Source organism: Lissotriton vulgaris, chromosome 8 (assembly GCF_964263255.1).
Source record: "Lissotriton vulgaris chromosome 8, aLisVul1.2, whole genome shotgun sequence".
In the NCBI taxonomy this organism is placed as follows: Eukaryota; Metazoa; Chordata; class Amphibia; order Caudata; family Salamandridae; genus Lissotriton; species Lissotriton vulgaris.
This window is the reverse complement of record NC_141696.1, coordinates 1,410,346,112-1,410,372,119: the sequence shown is the minus strand read 5'-3', so window position 1 is coordinate 1,410,372,119 and position 26,008 is coordinate 1,410,346,112. Positions and strand designations below refer to the sequence as shown.

The window sequence follows — 26,008 nt, the reverse complement described above, 5'->3', positions numbered from 1 at the left end:
AAGGGACTTGGGGCGTACACTTAGCTCTAAAGATTGGGAGGGCATTTATTACAGAGCGCGGCACTCCGCTTACCACATGGGGCTGACAGACACTCTTACCAAAATAGTGTCCTATTGGTATTACACTCCAGAGAGGCTACATGAGATAGACCACACGAGGGAGGTGACCTGTTGGCGTGGGTGCGGAGAGAGGGGTACGCTGCTCCACCTTCTATGGGATTGTGTCCAGCTCCAGGGGTACTGGGAATGAGTCCTTGGCGATGTAGATTCCCACTTTGATACGGAAATCCCGCGGTTTCCTTCCTTTATTTTGTTGGGTCTGCCTAATCCCATTACTTATCCGTTGAGATCACGCAGGGGGCGCCTAATCGCTATTGCTCTAGGATCAGCGATACAGAACATCTTGTCTCACTGGCTCACCACACACATTCCCACATTCCAAGGGTGGTTGCACCGCCTCTGGACAGTTCTAGGTATGGAAAAGCTGTCTTTGGTTAAAGCTGGAGAAGGTGCTAAGTATGCAGAATTGTGGCAGGCGTTTCTATCCCTACTAGCCACGGAATTTAGAGAGGTCACATGTCCCAGATATCTACGCTTGCTGCGTTTGTCCCAGGTTGATGGTTGAGGTGCTTATTGGTGGCCTGTCATTTTGCCATGGGGGGGTGTTGGACCTGGAACGGGGGTGGGGGATGGGTGGTAGGGGGGGGGGGAGTTGGGTCTAGGGGGATGGATGGGGTTCTGTTTTTTTGCTTTTTTGTATCTTTGTTCGTCCAGGCCGTGGTCTCCACATCGGCATCAATTTTCTTCTTGGGTATGGCCCGGCAGACGTTGCGTCAGTTTTCTGTTTGCATGGCTCCCGATGCTGTACACGGCCAAGGCCTTGAGGAATGGTGCCATATCGGCTAGTGCATTAATTTGTCAACAATATACAGATTAAATACTACGGGATAAACTGAGGGGTGGTTTCCTCTATGAGATGTGCTATGGCCTGTGGCCTCCCGATCCTTTAATCACCACAAGGGTTAGCATGTGGCGCCTTTCGACGCCCCACTTTTTCTTAAGACGCGGCCGACCCCGATGGGTTGTAGGCGGCTTGCTGAGTTTAACGCCTGAAGCTGTGTTATCATTGATCTGCTTGCACAACTGCACTTTCTTTGGCCGGCATCCTGGGTTGTAGGCGATTTCGTCTGTGTTCTCTGTTTTTGTATTTGCTCAATAAAACAGATTTAATACTAAATCTATACATCAGTTGGACCATTTTCATATGGTAACACTCCAACAAGTACTTCCCCATCTTCAGCAAAGCGACTTTCTCTCCGCTCTGGATTTAAAGGACGCCTACTTTCATATTCCAATACACCCTGCGCACTGCAAATACCTCAGGTTGGTGGTAGCAGGTTAGCACTATCAATTCAAAGTCCTCCCATTCGGAATAACAACCACACCCAGGGTTTTCACGAAATGCTTGGCAGTAGTCGCAGCCCATCTAAGAAGACCGCATATTCTTGTCTTCCCATGCTTAGACGACTGTCTCATAAAGACCAGCTCGCACAACAGCTGTCTATGCCGCACACAAAAAACTGTGCAATTGCTCCACGAACTAGGATTCACAGTAAATCTGTCCAAATCCCATCTCCAACCATCCACATTTCAAGCATATCTAGGAGCTACTATTAACACCCACAAGCTCTAGCATACCAAGCTCCAGCCAGAGTCTGGAATATGCTAACCCTGATGTCTCAGTTTCAGCCTCAACACTCCTTACCAGCCTGAGTGTTCATGCAGTTATTGAGAATGATGGCGTCTTACATTTTTATAGTCCCCTACGTAAGTCTTCAAACGCGACCCCTACAGGAATGCTTAGCATGTCGGTTGGATCCAAGCACAAGGTCAGTTATCAGATCTAGTCTGGTAGATGGCCGCACCCATCGCTCTCTGCAATGGTGGAACACACAAAACCTTTTAAAGGGTGGCCCTTCAGCGACCCAGTTCCATAGATAGTACTTACAGCAGAAGCATCACTGACAGGTTGGGGAGCGCATCTCCAAACCCACAGAATTCAGGGCATTTGGAGCTTGCAGCAGAAACAGCTTCATATAAATCATCTAGAGCTGCTGATTTTTCTGGCGCTGAAAGCATTTCAAATTCAGCTTGTATGCAAGACTGTCCTAATTTGTACAGACAACATGACAGCCATGTACTGCGTACAAGAACAGGGAGAGACCAACACTCTCCAGCTGTCATAGCTTGCACAGTCCATCTGGAAGTGGGCCATACATCACAAAATATATCTCCTAGCAGAACACCTTCCAGGAGGTGACAGTCAGATGGCAGATTTGCTCAGACACAGCAAATCCACGAATGGGAAATACACCCTCAAGATCTCCTCCCAATCTTCCAAATGTGGGGATTCCCACACATAGACCTGTGCGCCACACATCTAAACGCCCAAACTTCGCGTCCAGGTATACACAACCATTGTCCAAAGGCAATACACTATGGATGAATTGGTCAGGGATATTTGCTTATGGTTTTCCGCCTCTCCCACTTATTCCATGAGTGGTTTGGAAACTCAAACACTCTTACTCTAATCCTAGTTGCTCACGTCAACCTTTGTACACAACCCTATTGGAACTCTCAGTAGTTCTTGACCAAAAACTATGCCTTACACCCAATCCCCTCACACAGAGCCATGGAGACATGAGACATAAGACATCCAGACCCCAGTCAATTCAATCTGGCGATCTGGCTCCTGAAGTCTTAGAGTTTGGCTATCTTAATCTACCGCCAGACTGCATGAATATTATCAAAGAGGCTAGACGTCCTACCACAAGAGCCTGCTGTGCAGCAAAGTGTAAACTGTTTGTGATATACTGTAATAACAACCACATTAACCCGCTTGATGCTTGTGTACAAAACATTGTTATTTGTTCTATCAACAATGTTCCATTTTAGCATACACGTCCATACGCTTACATCTGGCTGCAATAGCTGCATACCTCAAGAATAGACAACATCTATTTATTTTTAGAGTACCTGTTATCAAAGCATTTATGGAGGAACTCAAGAGTCATTTCCCGGAGACGTCCATCTGCTCCAGTGTAGAATCTCAACATTGTTCTCACCAGACTAATGGGTTAACCCTTTGAGCCATTGCACAAATGTGAACTACAATTTCTTTCATGGAAAGCTGCTTTCCTCGTTGCTGTCACATCACTCAGAAGAGTGGGTGAGCTTCAGGCATTAACTATAGAAGAACCCTTTTTACAAATGCACCAAAATAAAGTGGTTCTTCGGACTAATCCTAAATTCCTTCCTAAAGTAATTTCTGCTTTTCATATCGTTCAATCTGTTGAGTTACCTGTGTTCTTCTCTCAACCTTATTCAGTGGCAGAACATGCCCTACACACATTAGATGTGAAGAGAGCAATTCTTTATTACATCGAAAGGACACAACCTTTCAGTAACTCAAATCAACTTTGTCGCTTTTGTTCCACCACACAAAGGCAATCCCATATCAAAATCGGGTATTGCAAGGTGGATAGTCAAGTGCATTCAAATATGCTATGCAAAAGCAAAACAAATGTTAACAGTTCTCCCTAGAGCGCACTCTACACGCAAACTGGGGGCTTCTATGGCATTCTTAGGAAATATACCCATTGATGACGTAAGCAAAGCTATAACCAAATGATGTACACAGTTCCCCAGGGGGTAGTGTTAGTATGACGGGGTGGTCTCTCTTCCTCTCTCTAAGTAAAAATATATACAAGAGTCAGGGAAAAGTGTCCCTTGTCGGAACTAGGGATGCCTCACACAACTTACTAGCTTCATGACTGCTGTCATTTTGCCAGATGGTTGTCTCGTTTCATCATCGGCATCCTGCTCCAGCGACAGGCCGGCGCTGCAATGCCTGACGGGTAGCACGTAGTGCTACGCTTTTGTGGAGTTCTTTTGTTCCTGGCCGTTGATCGAGTGTGTGTGAGGGGCCCAAGTGGTGAAGTAGTGAGCGTGAGGGGATGTGTGTTAAAAAAGGTTAGTATAGTCTACTCCGATAACTTATTCATGTAGCTAACTACCTTGTTAAAATAGGTGAAGGGAGGGGTACCGGGACCCAAAAGCTATGGGGATTGGTCCCGTTCAACCCTCGCCTATTATCAGGTCAACATGTTTCATGCCCTATCGTCAATTCTTCAGGACCTAGGTTGTGCTCATAAACTTATAGTGAGCCCACTGCGGGCTGGGGAGTGTGGAATATACAACCTGGGGGATCGAAGACCGGAGCAGGAGGATTTCCTGCGTAGGAATCCACCCCTCAGTATCTGGTGCTGGTCCCCACAGACTGTTCTCGATGGACCTGCGCTGTAAGGTAAGTATCTTTGCAACGCAAGGACTTTACCTCTCTACACCTAATCCCACACACCGACGTGGCTCGGCACGCAGAACAGCTGGCGGTGGCAGTATGCAAAGCTGCAACATGGTCCACACCTCACACATTCACACAATACCATTGTTCAGATTTGTTAGCACAACAACAACCTAGAGCGGGCCAGGCAGTTTTTACGTACACTATTTCAGCCCACTGCAACAGATACAGGTTAGCCACCGCTTTGGGAGATAACTGCTATATAGTCTATGCACAGCATATGATCTACAGCTCATATGCCTCAAACGGAAAATGCTACTTATCCAGTATGCATCTGTTCTTGGCATATACAGCTACAGAGTCATATGCTCCCACCCACCTCCCCGGGTACCTATACCGGTTGCAATAACATCTTACTTAGATACATGCATTCATGGACATCTCCTTTTACTACTCTTACTAACTCCATTCTCACCCTCTGCGGTAAAACAATCTAACAATGGAGTCGATGCCCATGCTCACTGTCACCGAAAGGAGTCACCTACCACGTAACTAAAAAGACTTCTTCAAAGAAAAACAAAGTGCAAACATCCTGGACCCAACACTACTTGGCGATTTATGCATAGCATATGACTCTACAGCTCTATATGCCAAGAACAGATGCATAATGGGTAAGTAGCATTTTCCTTCTGAACTACAAGCCACCAGCAACATTCTTGTAGCACAACTGGATGACTATTAAGGCAGGTCCAGATGCCTCAACGAGAGCGTATCCTTCCACGTACCCAAAAGGAACCTCCGCTCTGCCGACCTCGCCCTGGCAGAGGTCCCTCGCATCCGCAGAAACAACCGGTGGGAGAGCTTTTTCCTACATCACAGCCAAGACCTGGAACCAGCTCTGTGTGAACATCAGATGCTCCCCCAACCCTGCACACGTTGAAGAAGGACCTCAAGACCTGGCTTATAGACTGATCTGGAGCTGATAGCGCCCCTGCGCCTTGAGACCCTTACGGGTGAGTAGCACACTTTATAAACCCCTGATTGATTGATTGATGGAACAACGTCAGAATCCTGGGCGTGCCAGAGAGAGCAGAGGGGCCAGCTACAGAGATTTGAGTGGAAGAACTAATTGCAAAGCATTTATAGCCCCGGAATCTGTCCAACTACTTTTCTATCGAACTGGCGCACCATGTGCCATGAGGTAGACCCAAGCAGGGTATGCCCCCAGACCAATCCTGGCTTGCGTTTTCAACTATAGAGACAGGGATAATATCTTACAAACCACTCGTAGCGCACCACAGCTCAAGTTTGAAAACAGTACCATAACATTCTTCCTGACTTCACCATGAAGGTGCATAGGCAAAGGCACAGTTGCCTTGGAAGTCAAAAAGGCCCTTTGAGAGAAGGAGCTGAAATACGCAATGCTGTGTCCTGCTAAGTTGAGGGTCGAGGCGGAGGGTAAAAGCTGTTTTTACACAGAGCCGGAGGCTGGATGGGAGTGGCTGGAGGGATGGTGAAGAGTAGGAGATCCGGACAACGCAGACAGTCATGGGCAGTGTGAGAAGTTGGCCTGATATGCAGTGCTCACTATTCTAGTGATCACTATGCATCAGTCCAAACGACCCTTATGGTGATTGGTTGTAAGTCAACCTTAGACCAGCTATCCTAGTAGCGTGGATACGAGCAGTCTTCGGGCTAAACTCTAGAGGGCGTGTTAAGCCAGCTGTTATACCATCACATATACCCCTTGAACACCAGATGATGATCTAATTTGGAAGGGTCCCCGCTCCTGCCTTTATCCTAAAGAAAGGGGTGGGTACGCGACTAGGTCCTGCCCTAGGGGTGGGACCAGGAAGGGGGGTGGTTACACCCCTCTCCCATGCCAGACTTTCCCCAGGCCAGGGGCTGGTGTGCCCCTGGAACTGGTTCTAGCCGGCAGATGTGTAGTGAGCACCGGGGTGCCACTCTGCAGTCACCTTCCTGTAAAGCCCTGCCTACCCAGGATACACAAAACCCTGTCTGGGATGGTGCTAGCACCGCCCCTGACAGGAAACCCTTTGTCCAAGCTCTCCTCGCTGGAAGGACTCCCAGCAGCAAGAGGTCAGACTCGTGTCTGTGGTGGCAGCATCCATTTTGTGGAGCTGAGGCTTCAGTTAACTTTAACCGGGGTTCACAGTTACGTACATGTCGTGTCCCTCTAGAAGGGTGGAATGCTAACCCCGTCGCCAGCATTGGTGAGGGGTCAGTATCCCAATTCGTATGACACCTTACTCAACATGTTTTGATAAAGCAATACCAAAGATAGCATTTAACCGCGAGGATTATAATGCACGTAAGAGTATATGGTATGCGTTATCATGGAACAGCTATTAGGACTTGGTTCCGCAAGCTGCAAACGGGCTCAGCTCATGCCAGAGCACCATTTCACACGATTCCAAGCACCCTGCCTTCAGGATTGTCAAGGCCTGCCATAGGAGTGACTGATAGGAATCTGTGTGTCCATTTTTAGGGTTAGATATAGGTATACTATATCTAAAGCAAAGGGTGATTACACCACCGTGCCCCAGCTGTCGTCCAGCCAGTTGTGTCAGATTTAGATGGCCATCCAGGGGTGGCATAATACATGCTTCAGCCCTCTGGTAGGCCCTGGGTACACCTATGCCCTGAGTTACAGGGTCTGATAAGGTGGCCCAGTACCAATTGGAAATGTACCTAAGGTACATGGAATCCATTTTAGAGAGAGAGCAGTAGGCCTGGGGTCCTGATTGGCAGGGTCCCAGGCCAACTAAGTCGGAAAACCAGCAAAACACCAGGCAAAAAAGTTGGGGGTAACCATAGTCAGGTATCTACCTTCCTACACCCCCCCCCCCCCCCCAAAAACGAAAGGAGAGGAGGCTATCCTTGACCAGGTAAGCCTATATTGCCTGAGTGGCCATATGAGGTGGTACATGCACTGGCATGGTTACCCCCTGTATCATGGTCCACTAAGCAACCCCTCGCCCTAAGGGTATCTGAGGGTCTCCACCATAGGGAATCACTACCTGTGGTGTGCTTTGGCAAAGTAAAAGGCTGGTGTGGGAATGGAGTACTGAAGTGAGACTCCACTACTGTTGGGCTCAACTTCCTCCAATCACTATCCACCATATGTGCCTTTCTTTCCAGTACTGAGTTGCTATGAGCTCTCAGGGTCAACCTCTGGCTACCTAAAGCTGGAGGCTGAGTCCCTCTGTTTGGCTTACTGGAGGGACAGGTCAGGTTTGGGGTTTTTAGGCCCCAGGTTTGGCTGTGCCCAGCAGTGTCCAGCTGTGGGAGTTCCCTAACTAAGTTTAAGGGGGATCCCTCAGGAGTGTGTTTTATTTTCACTTGGCTAGGACTACTAGCTTCAGTGATCCTAATCTGCTGATTGGGGATTTCTGGACAGGGGGCCCTTTGGGGTCCACCACTGGCCTTCCTGACCTCTGCAGCCCTGGGCTGACTGAGGCAGGGTAGAGAGGTGCAGGCTACCTGCTCCAGACTGGGTCCCACCTGGGAAGGGTCCACTGCCATCAGGGGCTCTGCCAGGCTAGGCCTGGCTACCTCTGGGGCAGCTCCTTTACCAGGGGTAGAGTCAGTTCCCTGAGGAGGCTGGCTCTCACCTAGTGTCTGGGAGGGGGAAGACTTTTCTTCCTCCTCAATGCTCTCAGTTTGAGTGGAGTGATCCATTGTTTCAGGCTTCACAACACTATTATCTGTCTGAGTTTGAGTTGTGGCCATCACAACTCCACCAACCTTGTCAGGAAGGGACTCAGTTTGGGTTTGGGCTGTGACCATCACAGCCTTGCCAACCTGTTCAGGAAAGGCATCTTTCTGGGATAGGGCTGTGACTGGCACAGCCCTCCTGACCTGTTCAGGGAGGACATCTTGGACTGGGGCTGTGGCTATCACTGCCCCACTAACCTTACCATGGAGGTTTACCATTTTAAAATGGGTTTCTTGCTCTACCTCAGCCCAGGCTGAGGTCTCTAAATCATTCCCCAGTAGGCAATCTACAGGTAAGTTTGGTGACACTGCCACTCTCTTGTGACCAGTGACACCTCCCCAGCTGAGATTTACCACTGCTATGTGATGATCTCTCTGCACTCCATCAATGTTCACTACCTGGTATGTGGCACCAGGCATAAGTTGCCTCGAGGGGACTAGGCTCTCAGCAACCATGGTGATGCTAGCCCCTGTGTCTCTGTAGGCCTCAACTTTTGAACCATTGATGAGGGGCTCCTGTCTGTACCTGCCCAAAGTGTTGGGACAGGTTGTGAAGTTGGCAAACCCCATGCCAGTCTCACTGACAAGAGTATCTAAGTCAGGGGACCTGGTTAGGCCAGAGTCCCCAGGCACTCCCAAAGAAAATGCACTCAGATTCTTGGGGGCACTCCCACCACCTGGGGGATTACTACTAGTAGTAACAGGAGGCTGGGAAGCTTTATTTGGGGGTATGTTCTCCTTATTGTTGTTGGCCTTGGGACAACTGTTGTCACTTTTGTAATGGCCTACCTGTTTGTAGGTATGACAATAAGGTTTCTTTTGGGTTTTGGGAGAAGTTTGGGACCCACCCTTTTCAGAGGAATTTTGGGGCCCTGTGGTTTGATCAGAAGATTTATTCCCACCCTTCTCTTGAGGCTTGGTTGATTCCTTCTTTTGGTCACCACCCTGGTTCTTAGGCCTGACCCTGGTTCTGACCCATTTGTCTGCCCTCTTACCCAATTCTTGTGGAGAGGTCAGATCAGAGTCTACCAGGTGTTGGTGTAATAACTGGTTCTGACAATTACTTAAGATTTGCTCTCTCATAATTAGATTGTACAATCCTTTAAAATCAGTAACTTTACTTCCCAGTAGCCAGCCTTCAAAAGCCTTAGTGGCACAATCAACAAAGTCAGTCCAATCCTGATACTGAGTTTTCTGGGTGTCTCTGAACATCAACCTGTACTATTCAGTGGTTAAACCAAACCCATCAATCAGTGTATTTTTCAGGACTTGGTAATTGTTAGCATCATCAGCTCTAGTAGTGAGGAGCTTATCTCTACCTTTACCTTCAAAGGAGAGCCACAAGATCGCTGCCCACTGACTCGGGGGGGACGCACTGTACAGTGCAAGCCCTCTCCAAAGCAGTAATCCATTTGTGGATATCATCCCCTTGTTTAAAGGGGGGCACTATCTTACTCAGGTGTCTAGTGTCTAAACTCCTGTTTTCCCTTGGGGGAATGCTGCCACCAGTGGAATCGAGTCCACTTAACTTTTGCTCTCTAGCGAAGGCAAGTCTTTCTTTGGCCAGGGCAAGTTCTTCCCTTTCAATCCGCAGATTGACTTCCCTCACTTTGGCTTCGTACACTCTCCTCTGAGGGGATGTCATCCCTCTGCGAGAAGAGGCCTGAGAGCTATTGGTTCGAACGGATCTGTTAGAGCCTCTCGATAGAGACCTAACTTGTCCGTTCCCAATGTTAAGCTGACCTGAGAGGGGCCCCAGGGGTCTCCTAGTACCATTCTCGTGCCTGCTTAAGTTGTCCCTAGTTAGCTGGCTAACTACTACTGGACCTTTGTCTGCCTCGTCCTCAGATGGCTCTGGGTCCTCCTCCTCACCTTCTGCGGAGAGATGGATAAGGTCAGGGTCACCCATGGTTCCCTCGAGGGGGGGCATATTCCCATCTGGATGAGAAGGTTCTGTGTTACCAGCCCTCCTTGCATCATAAGTCTCTAAGAGACCAATCAGAAACGGAATGGTAGGGTTTGCACCCTGTTTTAGCTTCCTGGATGTACAGATTTGTCGCATCTCTTGGAAGCTAAGTGCAGCATATCTGGACATGACCTGTGGAGGGTCGACTGGCACAAGGAGAGACTCAGAGTTTCCTCCTTTGTCTGACATGCTGCTTCTAGTGTGGTGTAAGTGATGCACCTACCTACACTATATGTTTACCTACTGATCCCTTGCTAAGAGTTGTAGCCAAGGTGTGCTAAGCCTTGAGCAGCTACAACAGCTGGTTCAGTAGAACTCAGAGTATTCTAAGCTAAGTTATATGTACCTGGAGTACTTATGCGATCTTTCACAAGATATTCTTAGGATACGCGTGGTAAAACAACAGCAAGCTCAAATCCCAACCGCTGCTCACCAATGTGAGAAGTTGGCCTGATATGCAGTGCTCACTATTCTAGTGATCCCTATGCATCAGTCCAAACGACCCTTATGGTGATTGGTTGTAAGTCAACCTTAGACCAGCTATCCTAGTAGCGTGGATACGAGCAGTCTTTGGGCTAAACTCTAGAGGGCGTGTTAAGCCAGCTGTTATACCATCACATATACCCCTTGAACACCAAGTGAAGGGACACCACACAAGTGTTATGAAAATAAACAGTGTATTTATTTGAATCACAACAGCCCTGTACTCTTTATGAGGACAGGGTACTAAGCACACAACAAAACTCTTAGGAAAATACTTCAAGTGCACAATCTACACAAATGCCCGAGGGCACGGAAAGTTTAGTGTTCCCGGGCGAACCCGATAAGGTAAGTCTGATGCGACAGTGACTCTGGACCCTTAGATAATGAGGCTATGTTGGGGGACCGAAATGCCGATGTTACCTAGCCCAGGGGCTGCGGCTGCATAGGTCTTTACAGACGTCGGCAATCCTCGCTGATGAACCAGGAGCCTGAAGGAAGGAGTTGCTGGCAGGCGACCAGTGAAGATAGTTCGTAGAGATCCAAGCCTGGATCAGAGATGGATGACACCTGAAAGCAGAGGGGACCAAGTTCGTAACTACTAGCCAGTAGTCAGAGGGTACCAGGAGGGCACCGTATGATCGTCACCTCGACTAGGTGAGTCGGCGACACTAGGCTCTGCAGTCTCACGGACCAGGAGGCGTTGTCGGCGACCAGGATGGAGGTGCGAGCTGTCCCACGATGATTGATGCTGTCGGCGTCGCTGGGCCCAGGATTGGGGCAACAAGCCTTGGCAAGTTCAGGGCCACGTGGTGGACCTAAAATGGCGTCTTGAGTGGACCAGGAGGGTCCGGGGTGCTCCTCTTTCAGAAGGGAGCAAAGGCCAGTCTGGAGCAACCAGACCAGCAGCGTTGTTGTCAGGCGTCGTCGAGAAGGCCACAAGCCAGCGGCTAGTAGCCAGACAACGTGATGAGCAGCAAAAAGCAGAAGGGCCCCACGCAGATCGTGGAGATGCTGGGAGGCTGAACTTCGGTGCTGGAGCTGCTCAGGGTCGGGGCTTCTCTGACCCCAAAGCACTCACCAGAGGATCCCTTGGCGGTCGTGCTGGTTTAGAAGTCGTGCAGTTCTGATGATGGCCGGTCCCTCGAGGTCTCGTCGCATCCACGGATCTCAGCTGAGCTTACGATGTGGGTAGAGGTCAGAGGTGCCAGGGAAGCCGGTTCTCGTCGAGCTGGGCAGTCGGATTCCTGAGGAAGGACGTGCAGCAAACCGCAGAGTTCTTAGATGGTGCCTGCGGATGCAGGGTGACTACTCCTTAGCCACAAGGGAGAAATCTTGAGAAGAGTCGAGAGTTCCTTTCGTAGAAAGTAGTTTCTTGATTCAAAGATGATCTAATTTGGAAGGGTCCCCGCTCCTGCCTTTATCCTAAAGAAAGGGGTGGGTACGCGACTAGGTCCTGCCCTAGGGGTGGGACCAGGAAGGGGGGTTGTTACACCCCTCTCCCATGCCGGACTTTCCCCAGGCCAGGGGGAACTGGTTCTAGCCGGCAGATGCGTAGGGAGCACCGGGGGGCCACTCTGCAGTCACCTTCCTGTAAAGCCCTGCCTACCTAGGATACGCAAAACCCTGTCTGGGATGGTGCTAGCACCGCCCCTGACAGGAAACCCTTTGTCCAAGCTCTCCTCGCTGGAAGGACTCCCAGCAGCAGGAGGTCAGACTCGTGTCTGTGGTGGCAGCATCCATTTTGTGGAGCTGAGGCTTCAGTTAACTTTAACCGGGGTTCACAGTTACGTACATGTCGTGTCCCTCTAGAAGGGTGGAATGCTAACCCCGTCGCCAGCATTGGTGAGGGGTCAGTATCCCAATTCGTATGACACCTTACTCAACATGTTTTGATAAAGCAATACCAAAGATAGCATTTAACCGCGAGGATTATAATGCACGTAAGAGTATATGGTATGCGTTATCATGGAACAGCTATTAGGACTTGGTTCCGCAAGCTGCAAACGGGCTCAGCTCATGCCAGAGCACCATTTCACACGATTCCAAGCACCCTGCCTTCAGGATTGTCAAGGCCTGCCATAGGAGTGACTGATAGGAATCTGTGTGTCCATTTTTAGGGTTAGATATAGGTATACTATATCTAAAGCAAAGGGTGATTACACCACCTTGCCCCAGCTGTCGTGCAGCCAGTTGTGTCAGATTTAGATGGCCATCCAGGGGTGGCATAATACATGCTTCAGCCCTCTGGTAGGCCCTGGGTACACCTATGCCCTGAGTTACAGGGTCTGATAAGGTGGCCCAGTACCAATTGGAAATGTACCTAAGGTACATGGAATCCATTTTAGAGAGAGAGCAGTAGGCCTGGGGTCCTGATTGGCAGGGTCCCAGACCAACTAAGTCGGAAAACCAGCAAAACACCAGGCAAAAAAGTTGGGGGTAACCATAGTCAGGTATCTACCTTCCTACAGGCAGCAGATGGCGAAGCCTCGGAAACAAACTGATCCCGACCCAGAAGAGTGCAACCCCACCAATGAAGACTAGCTCCAAAGCAGATAGAACACTGTTAGGCACTTCTTTCACCCTAGTGGCATCGGGACGCTAACAACTGTTATGGGATCTGGGTTCTCTGGAAAATTGTGATCCACCTACAGACAATGGCCAGAACTGTAGACTGTTGAATGTTGTCAAATGACACATGAAGGTCTGGCTTAGCTGTGAAAGCACCATCAAAGAGAGAATGGCTAAGTATATTGATTGAACCTATCAAAACAGTTGTATAATGCCTAGCTGTTGTCATGTGGGGGAGGGGAGATTTGGTCCACCGCTCCTCTGATACAGGGAAGGGTGGGCGACAGGCACTCTGCAAGGTTGGGGAGGCTGGCAGTTCTGGAACAGTCATGCAGGGAGGGAGTGGTATAATTACAGGGGGTGGGTTACTTGTAGTTCATTGTGTATTGTTTAATGGAAACCGCAAGATATTCCTATGATGGCACTCACAAGACCACAACATCACAGTTCTCGCACCTTATAAAACAAGTCAGCAGAACCCACTCAAAAATCCAACAAAACAATCTCCTCCATCATGAGATTTGCACGGCCAGGGATAGAAAACACTCAGGTGACTGACATGTCGGCAGGGGTGGTGATGTCATTTAAACTGATCTCCTGGAAAGTTAAAGTATTAGGGGATAAACTTAAGTTCAAGTTAAAGTTCAAAAATTTGTATAGCGCACTACTCACCCAGAGGGTCTCAAGGCGCTTGAGGGGAGGGGGGGTGGTTATTTACTTATCGAATATCCAAGTTTTTAGTTGTTTTCTGAATGAGAGGTGGTTCTGTGTGAGGCGGAGGTGGGGGGGAGAGAGTTCCAAGTCTTGGCTGCTAAGTAGTAGAAGGATCTTCCCCCCATGGTGGATCTTTGGATGCGTGGAATTGCGGCGAGGGCTTGATTGGACGATCGTAGTTGGCGGGTGGGGGTGTAAAAGGACAGGCGCGTGTTGAGGTATTCGGGTCCTAGGTCAAAGAGGGCTTTGTGTGCGTGGGTGAGTAGACGGAACGTTATTCTCTTGTTGACGGGGAGCCAGTGGAGGTCTTTTAGGTGGCCGGAAATGTGAGCTGGGCGGGGGATGTCTAGGATTAGTCTAGCTGAGGCGTTTTGGATGCGTTGGAGTTTTTTCTGTAGTTTGGCTGTGGTTCCGGCGTAAAGGGTGTTTCCATAGTCCAGTCTGCTTGTGACCAGTGCATGGGTGACTGTCTTTCTTGTTTCGGTGGGGATCCAGCGGAAGATTTTTTTGAGCATTCGTGGGATGTTGAAGCATGATGATGAGACGGCGTTGACTTGTCTGGTCATCGAGAGGGAGGAGTCTAGGATGAAGCCCAGGTTACGTGCGTGGTCTGTTGGTATGGGTGCGTTTCCCACCATGAGTTGTCCCAGGCGAAGGGGGATGATCCTAAGATGAGGACATCCGTTTTGTCCGAGTTCAGTTTTAAACGGCTGTTCTTCATCCACTATGCTACTTCTTTCATCCCTTCGTGTAGGTTGGTTTTGGCAGTGTTTGGGTCTTTGGTGAGGGAGAGTATTAGCTGGGTGTCGTCTGCGTAGGAGATGATGTTGAGGTTGTGTTGGCGCGCGATGGATGCGAGGGTTCTCATGTATACGTTGAAGAGGGTGGGACTGAGTGATGATCCTTGTGGTACGCCGCAGATGACTTCAGTGGCCTCTGATCTGAAAGGGGGAGGCGGACTCTCTGGGTTCTTCCGGAGAGGAACTAGATGATCCAGTCCAGTGCTTTTCCTTGTATTACGATGTTGCTGAGGCGTTGTATAAGGGTGTTATGACAGACTGTGTCGAAGGCTGCAGAGAGGTCCAGTAGGATGAGGGCAGCTGTTTCTCCGTTGTCCAGTAGAGTTCGAATGTCGTCTGTGGCTGCGATGAGGGCGGTCTCGGTGCTGTGTTTGTCTCGGCAGCTGGATTGTGAAGGGTCGAGGGATTTGTTGGATTCGAGGAAGGCGGCGAGCTGACTGTTGACTGCTTTCTCAATGACTTTGGCAGGGAATGGGAGGAGCGAAATGGGGCGGTAGTTCTTAAGTTCAATGGGGTCTGCTGTGGGTTTCTTCAGGAGGGCGCTGAGTTCGGCATGTTTCCAGCTTTCCGGGAAGGTAGCGGAGTTGAGGTAGCAGATGATGACGTCTCGGAGATGGGGTGCGAAAATGGAGTCGGCTTTGTTGAAAATGTGGTGGGGACATGGGTCGGTTGGCGATCCTGAGTGGATGGAGTTCATCAGGCGGATGGTGTCTTCAGTGGTGATTGGGTTCCAGGCGCAGAGGTTGTTGGAGGGGGTGTTTAAGTTCGGAGGTGGGTGGGGTGGGCTGGTCTCCAAAGCTGTTATGTATGTCAGCGATCTTGTTGTGGAAGAACGAGGCTAGAGAGTCACAGAGGTCTTTGGAGGGAGTGATGTCGTTGGTGCCGGCAGTGGGGTTGGTAAACTCTTTGACGATGTTGAATAGTTCCTTGCTGTTGTGGGCGTGGTTGTCGAGTCGATCCTTGAAAGCTGATTTTTTGGTGGATCGGATCAGTTGGTGGTGTTTGCGGGTGGCGTTCTTGAAGGTGGCCATTAAAAGACAAGCACCAGATGTGGTCCTGCTCCAGGAAACTCACCTGGTCGTGAATACCAGCGAGGCACTCAACAGATGGGACTATACACTAATTGTGCATTCAGGCTTTACCTCGGGGTCCAGGGGGCAGAGATACTGATGTGTAAACCTATCACCTTCACTGTGACACACTCAATCGCATTCAAACAGGGCTGCTTCACGACAGTGACAGGCTTTTTGGAGGGCATATGTGTTAATATCCTATCGGCCTACATACCCCCTGCACTACACAATGTGGCTTTACCGGATATGAGCAAGATGATCTTAGACTTTCCTGAGGGGGCGCTTGTGAGGGGAGGAGACCTAAATATGACATTATGTGATCAGACAGATTCCCGCCGCAGAACAACCCGCGCACTAAAAACACTATGACCGATTTCATGAGTGCCCTGGGCTTAGTGGATGTCTGGCCGGAAGCCCACCCTGAAGCAAGGCAATTCACATCACACCCAGGAGCACACAATAGCCTGTCTCGCATTGACCACATTCTCACGGTGGCCGAGGATAAGCAATGTTTCACGGATGTTAAACACCTAGCTAGGGGGATTTTGGACCATGCACCAAGCAAGAATGAATCTCTGCTAGAGTGAAGGAGTCACTTCCCTGCATCCGCAGGCCCCTTTATGTCCACGACCGGTTTGCTTGTCCTGTTGTCCCACGGGCATCGCCCGGATCTGCAACACAGGTTGTGGTTTGTTTGACTCCTGACCAGTCTTTCCTGAAACTTGGGAGACTAATTCCTCTCCAGCCGACCTGAACCTCATCCCTGTGCATCATGTCTGTCTACCGTTGCCACAACTTTTTTGACTCTCCTCACAGAAGATCTACGAGCTCCATGAAGTTTCAGCCTCAAGCCTCGCAAAGCTGCAAGAACGACGTCCTGCCTGCATCCTCCGCATTGTGGGCCTCCATCATTCTTGTAATGCTGAGGCTTCCCTGCAACTCCCTGTGCCTGCTGCCAAGGTTGCTCGAGGGGGCTCCAACGATTCCTACTGGCTCTCCTGCGTGCTGAGGGCCGGCCCTGATTTACTGTTGCTGGGTTAGTACCACAGACCCTGTTGGTCTGCAACCAAGCATCTTTTCCTTTGAACCGACTTACGGTTGCCAAGGCTTGTTGGTGGTCCTGCCGGGCACTGACCTTCCTGCATTCCTCATCTGTCCTGGGACAGCTCGTAGACTGCTCCTGTGCTACACAGCTGGTTCATTAAGACCGTTGTTCTTCTGAAAAGGGGTGGCATTGTGCTCCTGTGCCTCCTGGAGAGATCTGGTTGGTTTGGACTTTCCCCTCTGCTTTCAGGTACTGCTTGTTCAGAATCCACGTTTGGGTTCCACCATCCTGGTCCACGAGTTGCTGTAGCTGATGGACTTCCAAGACCCTCCATTGCCTTCAATGGGCGGTTCCGCCACCACTACGCCCCTATGCACCTGGGCTTTCTAGTGTGGGTGTTCTGGTTCCCTGGATATCCACAGATGAGGTGGCTCTCCACCTTTCCCTGATCCTATTGGTGTCCCCTGGGTCCTTTGGGAATGGTTCTGAAACAAGAAAATAATAACTGTGACTTATCCTGTGTTATCATATGGACGTTTGACCCAGTGTAACCACTCTGCACCTGGGTCCGTGGGGTCCTTAGCTACTCACCTTTGGTGGGTCTTGCTTCCCCTTGACTTCTCTATCCACGGGTATCAGTCTCGTGTTGGTACTTACCTCGCATACCATTTTCTTAGTGTATGGTTTGGCTTCCCTATAGGGGCTTATGTGTTTTTCTATGCTATTTACCTCTTTTCTGAAGTATTCCTTTGTGTATTCGATATCTACTGATAATAGATAGACCAAGTTAGTTATTAGTATTGTGATAATAAATACTACATTATTTTTATAAACACTTTGTAGCAGGGATTCTTCTCCTACACAGAACTGTGCATAGAGACTTGGAACCTCAGTGAATTAGGGTGTGCCAAAACTCACCTTAGTAGCCACAATCCCCTACCAGAATAGCAATCAGTTTCTCATTGGTTCTTCCATAACCCCAATGATTAGACAACCCAGAACATGGAACTTAGATTACCTCAGGCAATGTGGAACACATGAGCACTCTTTCGTTATACTCTCATACCAGTCCAAAACAGGGAGTAAAAAGATACACGAGCACATTTCAAATATTTATTTCTAATGCCGTGTTCTCATGCGCAGTATTTTAGCTAATACAAGCAGACATATTACAAGCAACAAGATTATCAGCATCGTTACTATTCCATAACATACAAAAGGAGAAAGCATGTTACAATGCTAAATGAAACCGGTTTAGAATATACCTATATTTCTCCCTCCCTTGCTAGTAGGTTATTTTATATCTACATAAGGTCTCTTGGGATTACAAGGGTGGCTCCATACCTCTGGTCCTAGCAGAAATGGATTAAATCAGTTTCTGCAACAGTTCTCTGCATGTGAATGTTCTCCAAGTGAATGAATGAATGAATGAAGCGAAATTTATAGGGCGCAAACTTAGCCCATGGGCATCAAGGCGCCAGGCAAAGCAAAATCAAAACCAACAAGTCTCCAAAGGTTACCTTGTCCAGGGCTTAGAAGTAGGCCTCTCGGAACAGCCATGTTTTTAGCTCCTTGCGAAATAAGAGCAAAGATGGTTGTCCCACCAGATCGGGCGGAAGGGAGTTCCACAACTTAGGAACCAAAGAGGAAAAAGCCCTCCCTCCCCACCTGGCCTTGACGAATCTGGGCACTTGGAGAAGATTTTTAGAGGAGGACCTAAGCGCTCTAATGGGGGCATAGGGAACAAGAAGGGACCTAATGCCCTCTGACCCGGTGCCATAAATGGCCCCATGGGCTAAGCAAAGAAGTTTAAAAGAGATCCTAGCCTGAATGGGCAGCCAGTGAAGATCTTTCCTGGCCTTGGACACTGAGGAGAGCCTGGGAAGGTTAAGCACCAGCCTGGCCGCCGCATTCTGAACCATCTGTAAGCGGTGGATCGAACTCTTGTTCATGCCCGCATACAGCGCATTATAGTAGTCCAACCTCGATGATACTAATGCTACCGTAGCCCGCTTTCTCACATCGAGGGAGAGGTATGATCCTATCTTTTTCAGGATCCTAATGATCCCGCAGCATGTTGACACGGTCCTGCTGACCTGAAGATCGAATGAGAGGGAGGTGTCAATCAGGACCCCTAGATTCCTGGCCGAAAAAGAGGGAAGGGGACAATCCCCAAGGGAGTCCGGCCACCATTCTTTAGACCAGATGTCATGGCCACCCCCAAAGATCAAAACTTTGGTCTTTACTCCATTTAGTTTCATGAAGTTTTGCACCATCCAGCGGGAAACTGCCTCCATACAGGTTTTAAAATTGAGGGCAGAGTCCTTCACCGACTGGGTAAGGGAGACAATGTTTTGGGTGTCATCAGCATAAGATAACACCTCGAACCCATAGGATCTCACCACCCTGGCAAGTGGGGCCACATAGATATTGAAGAGGGTGGGACTTAAGGAAGATTCCTGAGGGCCCCCACATTGCACCGGGGTGGAGGGTGACAGGAAATCACCCAGTTTAACTCTCTGCTCCCTATGATGGAGGAAGGAAGCTAGGAGTCTGAGGGCAGGGCCCCGACCCCCATCTCTCCAAGCCTGGCAACCAGGATGGAGGGGGACAGGGTGTCGAAGGCCGTCGTCAGATCGAGTAAAACCAACAGGGTGATCTGGCCCCTGTCAACCTTCGAACGGATGTTGTTTATCACCACAGTCAGAGCTGATTCAGTACTGTGGGCTCTCCGAAAGCCATGCTGTGAGACATCCCATAGTTTCGAGTCATCCAGAAAGGTGGTAAGATGTTGGTTGAGGTGGACTTCGAGTATTTTCGCAGGGGCAGGAAGCAGGGAGATGGGTCTGAAGTTTTTTAAGACCCCAGGGTCCAGTGAGGCTTTCTTCAAGAGGGGCTTAACCACTGCCAATTTCCAAAGAAGGGGAAAAATCCCCTCCGTAATGGCCAGGTTAAGCACCTCTAGAAGAGAAGGTGAGAAGGCGGGGCCTGAGATCAGCTGAGAAGGGCGCTACCATAGTCGGTGAAGGGGGAAAAGAGATGTCTGACCCCTGATTAAGTCCCCGATTCAGGATCTCCAGTGAGCTGTGAATGTTTCGTAAAAAAGAAAGTTGAGATCTTGTTACAGAGCTCCTGGAATTCCATTATGGAGTCCACCTTCTGTGGAGCCGAGAGGACGTCAACGATCTTAAAAAGCTCCCTAGAGGAACTCAGAGAGGTAGTCAGGTTAAGAAAGTAGGACTTTTTGTCCTCTATGATAGCCATTTTATAATCTTTCAGAAGCTGTTTATATCGCTGTCTGTTCTAGGTTGAGTCCAGATCAGCACGCCAAAGCCTTTCTTACTTTCTGCAACCCTGTCTCAGTCCTCTGAGTTTATCCGAGAACCAGGGTGCAGAAGGACTCTTCTGTCGGAGTAGTGAGGCTTGGCGGGTGCTAAGTTGTCTACCGCCCCAGCGATGGTGTTGGAGAGCTCTACTGCGGCACAATCGGTGTCCCTGTTAACAAGACTAAAACTGTTCAAGAACGCCACAAGCGCTTCGTTGTTAATATGCCTGAATCTTCTTCTAAGTTGCCAGTTCTTAGAGTCAGGAGCCTGAGGGAAATGATTGAGAGCCTTAAGCTCGAAAGGAACCGCCGAATGATCTGACCATGCTAAAGGGATAGGGGCACCGATCTTTAATCTGAGATCATTGGAAAAAACCCCATCCAATGTATGACCGGCCAGGTGAGTGTAACCTTCCACAAGTTGAAGGAGACCACAGGCCTTTAAGGATTCAGTCAGTAACAGAGTGTCCCTTGAGGTCACATCCTCTAGATGGAAATTAAAGTCCCCATAAAGAATAAAAGTGTGTGTGACCATGCCTACGCAGTGCAATATTAAACGCGCCAAAATCAGAGGTGGCCGCAGCTGCATATATGTTATGTCTAGAACGTGCGCTGATCAGTCCGAACAAAAACCACTGTCTTGAAATAACCTTGAAGGCCCCGGCACTCACTGTTCAGACAAAGCTTACCAAGCAAGGCTGCTAGTATAGAAAAACATATTATTCTCGTGTGAAGCAAAACATTTTGCTTAACTCTAAACATTTATAATAATGTGTGCCGTGTGCAAAGAGGCTGCAGAAAGGAAAAAATTGCGTTTAAACTTCTAATAAGCTCATGTCAACTTAACACAGTGTAAAGGCAAGGCTCATCCCCATGATAACTTGTGTGATTCTTTCTTGTGTGAAGGCTTACTGACTGCCTATTGTGGTTAATGCACCTGCGTGACACCCTCCTGAACAAGCCTTAGCTGCTCTCCACAGTTTTCTCTTGAGAGCTTTGGTTATCAGGGCCCAAGACACTATCACTAAGGGCTGTCTGGACTCAGTGCACAGTGCCTCACCATATGTGGACACTATATACTGAGCCAGCTTCCTACAGCCTTCTCTCCCATGTCATCATCTTCAATAGTCGTAAGCACTGAATAGTCCCACCCATGTTGCGGTGATTTCCAAACCCACCCCCCCCCCCCCCACCCCCTCTTTGTGAGCTGGACTATTAAGTGCTTATGACTTTGAAGAGGATCCCCCTGGAAGAGAACTAGGATTACAGGTAAGCCATTTATTCTAATGAATATGTTGATTCCATGATTCAAATTATATGAACATTACATTGATTTCTTTGCAATTGATTTACAAATGATTCTGATACTTGGTTTTATGTCCACTTTTTGTGGCCTTTGTTCATTGTTGTACTTTTATGCTGTCCTAGTGGAGGTGGAGCGTGGCAAGAAGTTGACAGGATGTGTACGTTTTAGCTCTGCGTTTCCAGGAAGCATGTATCAGCACATAAAGATGCACCGGAGGATTCTTGGTCACCTTTCTTCTGTTTACTGTGTAGCCTTTGATCGCACTGGACAAAGAATTTTTACGGTACGCAGTTGCTGTATCTAATTATACTGTAGAACAATCTTTTGTAATGAATAGTTATGCCTTACCTTGTGAAGTTCTGTTCAAAAATTTAGGCAGTTTTATTTTTAAGGCAGTATAACCGTTCTTGGTAAATCATCTTACATTTAAACTAGGTGGCACATAAATTTAGCATTTCATAATCCTATTTCAATTAGCCCCTTAGACTATAAATCAGTCTTGTTGCTGGTTGCGTTAAACAATCAATCATAATTGATGTTGACTTTTGTTCTTGCATGCCTTTATAGAGCAATCCATTTTCAATTTAGTATACTATTTTTAGAAACCTATTGAGGCATTTTAAAACCCCACTATTCCATAGTCTGAATGCATGTTTCTTCCAGAGACTTGCATCTTCCAGAGGCAGTATGACTGCTTTGTAGATCATGCACCTCAATTTGTAGCATATGCTTATTATAAGTGTGCTATATTTCAAATCATTATCAGCCCGATTCATGAAACAACATTGCGCTCGCAAAGGGCCAGATTCTGAAAAACTGGCCCTTTGCGAGTGCGATTTTTGCATTTGGGATTCATCATCCCAAATGCAAAAATCGCTATTTGCGAAATCGCATATTTGCGAGGAATTGGATTAAGTCTGACTTCGTGGTAAATAGCGCAAAAGTAGAAAAAAGCACTTTAGTGCATTTTTCGCTGTTGCATGTTACACACACACATGTCCTTTGGACAAGTGTGTGCGCAACACCTGTGTAAATTTGCATTTCAAGCGTGCTACAGGGTGTCCTTTGGACACCCCTGGCACCCTTGAAATCGCTATCTTATTTGCGATAAGCAAATTGCTAATCGCAAATAAGGAATACTCCCCATTCATTCCTTTAGGCCCATAGGAATGAATGGGGAGTTATTCCTCATTTGCGATTAGCAATTTGCTAATCGCAAATAAGGAATGTGTAGGAATCGCAATTTATTTTGCGATTCCTACATGAATCCCGTTTTGCGAGTCTGTAATAGCGATTCCTTATGAATCGCTATTAAAGACTCGCAAAACGGGTCTTTGATGAATCTACCTGTAAGTCTACTCTCCTGCTGATTTTGACGTTTCGGACACCGAATATGTATATTTAAAGCAAACAAAATGCAAAATGTGATCAATTTAAAAAGTGTACATTTTTATATGAATTAGAGGAGGCATATTCTTGTTTTGTAGCATTTTTTCTAGCGCTTCATATGTTTAGCAAGATCGTGAACTACACCACCACTGTAGTCTTGGTTCCACAACAATCACTTGTCCTCACCAATAACTTTGGACCTCCCCAACCAGTCTGCACTACACATATTTTTTATAGTGCATTTCACTTAATTGTTTGCCAAATGTGATGTTGAATACAGTTGAGCAAGGGGTTGATAGTTCTCAAAAATACATTTTAGCATGGGAACACCTATTAGAAATTTTCATTGGAGGGAAAAAAGCTGAATGAAAGCTGACCAGCTTCTGCAGGTTATGTTGTATTTGGTTCCATTATTTTATGCATTTTCTTGCAGCCTAATGGAAGATGTGTTCTAGCATTTATAAAGTGCTTCTTAGCACTGGTAAGTCCATGAAGTGTTACAATTTGTAACTGGGTCCTATCACTCTTAACTGCATGATTGATAGGAAATGGCATATAATTTGGCCTACGTGGTAGGTGTTGTGTGCTGTGCATGAGGTTCAAGGATGTACTTCAAACATAGTGCAAACAACTATGATGAATATAAGATTGGGATGTTGCAAAGCTCGGGAATAGACATATGTGTTTAACTACTGTTTTAGAAGGGGGAGCCTGGGGTGTAGCTTGGCCATAGAACATGGCAGATGCTCTTTAGTAAGCTCTGAGGTCAGCAGAGCCAGCTTCTGCCCTGTTCTATTGTCAAAGGCCCCAAGACAATGCTCACAAGTAATACAATGCCCTGGTGCTCATCTGAGTCATATTTCGGCACAGGGACTGGCACCTTGATCAACAAGCACTGCTAATGAAACTGTGCTTTTCAGCCTTGGTTACAAAATGATTCGCCCCCCTTAAATCTTGGCTTGGCGGTGGCTGTTCTGCACCATCCTGAGTCCTCCTCCGAAAACAAGAAGAGGCAGCTACCATAAAGGGAGCTCTTTCTTGGAGATCGAGGGCTCCTGTGGTTTGGGCACAGCCTTTCAGCAAAGCCCCTCAAACAGCCAGCGAGCATGAGTGCAGCCTCCGGACATTGGACAGCCACCTGAGGACCCGGCCTGGCACTGAAACCCCTGCACTGACCTGAGCACAAGAGAATGAAAAATGTCCTAGCTAACGTAACAAAGTTTCAATTCTATTAAGGACTCGGAGGCGAGGATTATGCCTTCTTTCTTCACTTTAATGAATAGCAGCGAAGATATAACAGAAGACTACATTTCCCATGAGACAAAGGGAACATATAGTCAAAACAAGAAAATACATGGTAACAATCAATCACAGCACATGAAACCAATGTCCAATCAGGGCTCAGGTAGCCCAACAAAGTCCATCAACAGTGTGCTCTCTTCCTGAGCGCGCAGATAGCCTTCCCTCGCTCTTCAGGAGCTCTATTTGTTGGAATCCGAACCTGGGGGCAAGAGGAAACCTATTCCCAGAGGAAGCACTGAGCAAGTATTGCCAGAAAGTCATACACAGTACAGAATAAGGCGAGTCTTAACATTTGAATGGACCACATTACTTACTGTAGTACGGGGAGGGATCTCCTCTAGGAATCAAGGGCAAGATAATCCTCGCCTCCGAGTCCTTAATAGAATTGAAACTTTCTGTTACGCTGGCTAGGAAATTTTTCATTCTATAACAGGACTGGAGGCGAGGATTATGCTTGTTTAAAGCTTGCCCACAACCAAATAAGCCATATTCATGTATCGGTTTAAAATAAAACCGCTTGAATGTGGAGTCTGAAGACCAGTCTGCCACGTTGAGGATATCTTCCAGACGCGCCCCTAGACTGAAGGCCTTCAAAGCCATGGCTCCCCTTGAAGAGTGTGCCCCAAACTGCCTAAGGCTGATGCCTGCTTCCTGCATCACCCAACGGACCCACCTGGCAATAGTGGGTGAAGAAACTGCCTTAAAGGGTTTCCGAAGCGAAATAAGGAGCGGTCTCTTTCCTGGGGGATGGGACTCCTCCATCATGTCCTCAGAAGCTATTAAGCAATGAACCACACAAAGCTTTGGGGAATCAGGAAACTGTGGATAGGAAATTGATCTGATATGTCGCTTCGTGCGTCTAAGCAAAGCAAACGTTACACCATTCGGAGTAAATATTCTGCTAGAAATGTCTAGAGCCCATAGTTCTGACACACGCCTACAAGAAATATTAGACCGAAGCATGGCTAACCTTTCTGGAGAGGTACTTATTCTGCTGCTAGGATAAAAATAAGTTAAGGACCTGATTAACGTCCCAGAGAGAGGAATAATGCGGTTCTGGAGGTAGGGACAGGCGTATGCCCCGCGATAGACGACAAACCAAGGCGTGTTCACCCACCGGAGCGCCATTCACTGGTATGAACAGACCGATCATCCAAACCCTCAGAGGCCATTTTGGCCAAAAAATTCACGATGTGGACCACATCCATGACCAAGGGATCAAAACCCCGTCACAATCACCAACGGGTCCATTTGTTTCATGCGGATCTGTACCTCTTGACAGTACTGTCTGCCCATGCCTTCGAGTTAAAGGACTCCGCCTCTCTCAAAAGGCCAGTGGCGTCCCATCTACTCTGGAAATCCGCCACGCCATGAGTCTCAGCGAGTTCGTGGACACTAGCGGATGAGGAGACCCGTCCGGACTCATGAGGAGAGTCGGAAACAGGGGGAGTGTGTTAGACCTGGCACCATTGGCGTGGGTCTCCCTTCCATTTTTGCTGTTCCCTCATGTATTTTTGCTGGTGTTAGATGCTTTGGGCACTGTACCACTGCTATCCAGTGCCACAGTGCAAGTGCTTCCTATTGTAAATTGATGTATTGATTAGTGATTCCATAATTGGATGTTTGGTTTACTTGTCAGACCCTAGTACAGTGCACTGAGTGTGCCCAGGGCGTGTAATCCAAATGCTGCTGGTGGGCCTGCAGCACTGGTTGTGCCACTCATAGAAGCAGCCTTGTAAAATGTGTTTACGGTCTGCCGTTGCAGAGCCTGCGCGCAGTCTGGTACTGTCATGCTGACTGGGCAAGTGCACCCACTTCCCAGCCCCTAAACCTTCCCTTTTCTTCATATCAGTCACCACTATGGTAGACCCAAGGGCAGGGTGCATTGTAAGTATAAGGTAGGACAACCCCTTGTGTGTGTGGCATGTCCTAATAG

General features: G+C 48.2%; 1 protein-coding gene across 1 annotated transcript in view; it reads left to right on the top strand.

Moving 5' to 3' along the window:
• BRWD1 (bromodomain and WD repeat domain containing 1) overlaps positions 1–26,008 on the top strand; it is a 2,503,800-nt gene that overhangs the window by 49,915 nt on the left and 2,427,877 nt on the right. The window contains exon 7 of the mRNA XM_086935423.1: positions 21,504–21,664. Coding sequence (XP_086791549.1) covers positions 21,504–21,664 — 161 coding nt within the window. The remainder of the gene's footprint in view (positions 1–21,503; positions 21,665–26,008) is intronic.